At 55.7% G+C, this 4497-nt stretch overlaps 1 protein-coding gene across 2 annotated transcripts; it reads right to left on the bottom strand.

Moving 5' to 3' along the window:
• Positions 1-760: 760 nt before the first annotated feature.
• Positions 761-3982, bottom strand: Aqp6 (aquaporin 6). 2 transcript variants are annotated; one of them, XM_029548174.1, is made up of 5 exons: positions 3446-3982; positions 2597-2755; positions 2286-2366; positions 1391-1626; positions 761-1059 (listed from the first exon to the last, which is right to left on the bottom strand). In XM_029548174.1, exons 1-4 carry the CDS (start codon positions 3836-3838, stop codon positions 1429-1431), a joined length of 831 nt encoding a protein of 276 aa, XP_029404034.1. In that variant the 5' UTR covers positions 3839-3982; the 3' UTR covers positions 761-1059; positions 1391-1428. The 2 variants fall into 2 exon arrangements, with proteins under 2 accessions (XP_029404034.1, XP_021072838.1); XM_021217179.2 differs by having other exon boundaries at positions 761-1626.
• Positions 3983-4497: the final 515 nt, after the last annotated feature.

Below are 4497 nucleotides of genomic sequence, written 5' to 3'. Positions count from 1 at the left end.
GTAGATGTGCAGTGGCCTTCAATGTGTAGCAAAAACAATTCAACTCCCAGGGTCTTTTAGAGGCACTAAGCCTGTAGTTTCCACTTTCTGGGCCTTTCTATGGTCTCACTATTTAACAGGGGCCACGGTGCTGAAAATCAGACTTTAGAGGCTTCTGGCCCAGGGTATAGACCAAGTGTGGCATGGGGGTGGGGTGGGGATGTGGGCTTCCCGTGAGGAATTTCCTCTGTGTCACCTTGTCCCAGGTAGAGACCTTCCTGAGCATTTGGGAAGGAGGAACACAGAGGCCTTTTGGAAGAGCGACCTTTGTCCTCAGGAAACCCCAAAACCACACCTAGGACAGAGAAATCTTTCAAGAAGCTCAGGCAATCCCTAAAACTGAAATTCCTCTCATCTTAGTGGGAAAGTTTGGGGTTCTGAAGCTCCCTCGGCAGAGTCCAAGCCGAATGGATATTTGGAACCCCGTTCCCCTTTCTCCAAGACAGGGATCCAAAGGCCCAGGATGCCCACTGGGGTTCTGCTGTGTGACTTTTGCCTCCCTTTGTTTTGCCTTTAAGAAACAGAAAAGGTCAGGAAACTGGAACCTTGACCATGGGAGCAGGAAGAAGGCATGGGGAGGAGCTGGGGGGACTAGGGAGAGGGGACTGGGGAGACTGGGGGGACTGGGGTAGATTGGGGGGACTAGGGAGAGGGGACTGGGGGGACTGGGTAGACTGGGGGACTAGGGAGAGGGGACTGGGGAGACTGGGGTAGATTGGAGGACTAGGTGGGGGGAACTGGGGTAGACTGGAGGACTAGGTGGGGGGAACTGGGGTAGACTGGAGGACTAGGCAGAGGACTGGACAGGGGAGACTGGGGAGGCTGGGGGAAGAGGGCAACAGAAAACACCTAACATGAAAGCAACATTACAGCAGAAGTGGAGGACCTTGGGAGGGTAAGGTGAGGACCAGCAGGAAGTGGCCAGGAGGTATTGGGAGGGGGGCCAGGGAGGGGGATCAGCAAAGGCAAAGTGTGAATGAAAATGACCGGGCCAGCCTTGTCACATGGAGAATTCCAACACTGAAAGAAAGAAGACGACAGGGAAGGCAAGTTGGAAAGTTAATGGGATGGCTTTTCCTCCGGATTCTCTGTCTATGAATGTAGAAGCTAGTCATGGCGCTGCACCTACGTCCCAATTACTTCACAAGCCAAGCGGATGGGGGTGGAGGGGTCGGAGGGCATCGTGAATGGGAGGTCAGCCTGCACAATGTATGTCAAGAGAGGAAAAGTGGAAAAGAAACAGCTGTTTGGTTAGGGACAAAGATCGGTTCCTACTGTTAGAACACATGGCTAAACCTCCTGATCGCCCACACACCAGGGGCCACCTTCAAACCCAAGGTGCGCTGCCCACCTGCAGCCTGCCCAGGAGGCCCAAGGGGCCAGAGGCTGTCACACGCTCACTTCTGTGTCCTCAGAGTTTGTCTGTGATTCTTTCTTCTGGGGCTCCAGGTCTACCACTTTCTCCACCTTTGTGGTGCCCACGAGGATGGCCAATCGCTGGGCTACGGTCTTGGTGTCCGGGAACAAGATAAAGTTGTAGATCAGCGAAGCTAGGACAGCCCCTGTGAGCGGTCCTACCCAGAAGATCTGAGGACAGAGGCGTAGTTGTGAGCACAAGGTAGTTTCAGAAACTGGCCTGCTTCCCTAGCACTGAGTGGCGTCCCCAGTCCCAGCCCCAGCCCCAGAGACTCACCAAATGCCAACAAGGCATGAGCCCAAGGGTGAGGGGACCTTGCCTTTCCCTGGAATGGGGCCTTGGAGGGTGCGACCAAAGCTAAAACTGGGCTCGAGTCTCCTCACCCACTCCTGCGTCTTCCTCTCACCTCTCCTGTTTTAGCTCTGACTATTGCTGTTTCTGTCTGTGCTTCTGTGTGGTCTATTTCTGTTTGTCTTTTCTTTATTCAAGTTTGAAATTTGGTCCAGCTGGAGAAAGCGAAGAAGGAAACGGCCGGAACAGGAAACCTGGGCCAAGGCTGCAGTTTCTGCCCTGGCCCATTTTGTGTGAGTCCCTGGATACTGCAGGCTATCGGAGCTGAAAGTCAGTGCAAACCGGGACACTCACCTTGGCTTATCGAATATAGGGAAAGCTGCACTCCTGGGTGGTTTAAATAGCCTGGGGGGGCAGGAGCTGGTTTATTCAACTCTATGTGGATTTCCTAGTAGCAAAACCTGCTATCTCTATTCCTTCTGCCTAACCCCACCACCACCACACACACACCCTTAAGGCTCCCAGTGGAGGACCTCACCCAGTGGACTGCAAACTTCCCAACAATGACAGCAGGGCCGAAGGAACGAGCTGGGTTCATAGAACAGCCAGTGAAGTAGATCTGGTAAGGAAGTGCAGGGCAAAGAGTGAGGGTTTGAGGCAGCCTGGAAAAGGATGTTCCCCACTGTCCTAGCTCAGAATATTAGAGGGCGTTCCTTCAGCCACAGGACACGAGGGGCTCAGGGAGAACATTTCCTGGCCTTTTAGGGTCCTGTAGCCTTTAGGGCCTTAGGGTTCTCCAGGGAGAGCTCCCGTATGTGCACATGCATGGTGTCCCCCTCTGTCCCTTACCCCGATGAGGTGGCCCAGTGCCACAGAGGTCCCAATCATGGCAGCTGGGGACGCCAAGGTCTGCCGGCCATCCATGGAAGCAAAGACACAGAGCACCAGCTGCAGCGTCAGAACCAGCTCCACGGCCACCGCCTGGCCAGTGGATGTGCTGTTGTGGACCTTAGCAGAGAGGATTACACTGGAGTGGACTTGGGCTCTGAGCGCAGGGCAGTGAGACTCCCTCGTCCTTCCTACTTTCTACTCTCCTCGGCTGAGGGCTGATTCGGAACCTAAGGAGGTCTGTGGGGGTCTGTGCAGCCGGCTTGCATCACATCCGGATGCTTGCTCGCTGTGCAAGTGCCTCACACATCTCCCACTCTCTCACCGAGTGAGGCCCGTGGTTCAACGGTGCCACAGAAGCTAAGGAGTGAGGAAGAAGCTTGAGGGAAGAAAGGAGGGGCTGCCGGTAGAGGTGGAGGCAGATGGAGCAAAGATGATTAGAGGCGTGAAGTAGGCCTAGGAGACGGAAAACAGCAGGACACAGAGGAAAAGTACAAGGCCAGTTAGGTAGGGCCTCTCCCTCTCCCTCAAGCCCAGCTTGGCTCCGCTCTAACAGCTCTTAGCTGCCTGGTCCTTCTGATTCCCTCCCCTTCGTATTGTCTCTGCCTCCCATCTGTTTATCACACCGTGTTGCAGTTTCTGTCTGGCCTAGGTGAATGCTTAAGTCAGAGAGGAACCAGGGGGGCCTGCTCAGAATAGCTACCGGTGCACCAGCTACATCGTTTCTTCCTGTCTGGCCTCCCACCGTGACCATCTGACTCCCTCAGGTGCCCTATCATCTGCCACATGTCTGGGCCTCTTTGCACCTACCACGTTGACCCCAAGGGTCTCTCGGACACCTCCTGGAGTTACCCCGTAAAGAAGAGCAGCACCAGCTGTGGCCCCAGCCAGCTGAGCAGCGACATAAGCCATAGCCCGAGGCAGAGAGATATGGGATCCCACGAGGTAGGCCAGGGTCACAGCAGGGTTGGCGTGGGCCCCGCTGGTCTTCCAGGAGATCTGCACGGCTGTGGCTGTGGCCAGATTGAAAGTGATGGCTATCTGGAGCACAGAAGGAAGGGCCACAGGCCAGGGCAGGACGGAGCCCACACCAAAGAAAACATACAGCCCCGTGGCCAGGAACTCAGCAAAAAGCGCCTTGCTGATGGCGGTCCAAAGCCCGCCAACCAGAAGGTAAGCCCTGCTACACAGCCCTGGCTTCATGTCTTGTCACCTGCTTGCCTTCAGGCCTGCTGCCTCTTCTCCCTGATTCGCTCTGTTCCCTCAGGTCTCCTGACCCCTCCCCAGCTCTCTTGGCCTCCCTTTCTGTGGCAGCCTCCCCAGCCCAGCTAAGGTGCCCCCAGCACACTGCTGGCCTCAGAAGCAAGCTGCTCAGATTCATGGGGAGCCCGCTGATGGCATTGTGTGTGTCTGGGGGTGGGAGGTTCAGAGTGCTCACGTGTCTGCTCCAGCTCGGGGCTCACCTGACAGGAGGGGACCAGGCCAGTAAGGGGGAACACTGGGCGCTGAGCTGCACTGAGCTGGAACCTCCCGGGACTGACTGGCTGCCAAAAGAAGAAGTCTAGCCTGAGAGCTGGGGACTTGGGGAGTGGAAGTCAGATCCCTAATGTCAGCTCAGAGACAGACCAGCAAGATCGGGGAGAAACCCACATCCAAGGCCTGCCGCAGGGGTGCCTGTGTGCTAATTGCCTAGTCTTTTCTTCTCAAAAGGTGGGGTGTATTCTGTGCCCCATAAACCCAGGTGTGAAATTAAGTTCTTTCCACCATCCCCCCCTAAAACACGGCATCCAGGTCTCAGCACAGGAAGTCAACCTGATTGAGGGTGTGGTCCTGGTGGTGTGGAAAGGAGCTGGCGTTCATCA

The sequence above is a fragment of the Mus pahari genome, chromosome 17 (assembly GCF_900095145.1).
Source record: "Mus pahari chromosome 17, PAHARI_EIJ_v1.1, whole genome shotgun sequence".
Classification (NCBI taxonomy): domain Eukaryota; kingdom Metazoa; phylum Chordata; class Mammalia; order Rodentia; family Muridae; genus Mus; species Mus pahari.
The sequence above is the reverse complement of the archived record's forward strand: the minus strand, read 5'-3'. Positions and strand labels throughout refer to the sequence as shown.

Coding starts and splice junctions, on each gene's coding strand:
- Aqp6 (XM_021217179.2), bottom strand. CDS start 3,838: ATGAAGCCAGGGCTGTGTAGCAGGGCTTACCTTCTGGTTGGCGGGCTT. Junction 2,367..2,596: donor CACTGGGCCACCTCATCGGG/GTAAGGGACAGA, acceptor CTTCCTTACCAG/ATCTACTTCACTGGCTGTTC. Junction 1,627..2,285: donor GGAAGTTTGCAGTCCACTGG/GTGAGGTCCTCC, acceptor CTCTGTCCTCAG/ATCTTCTGGGTAGGACCGCT.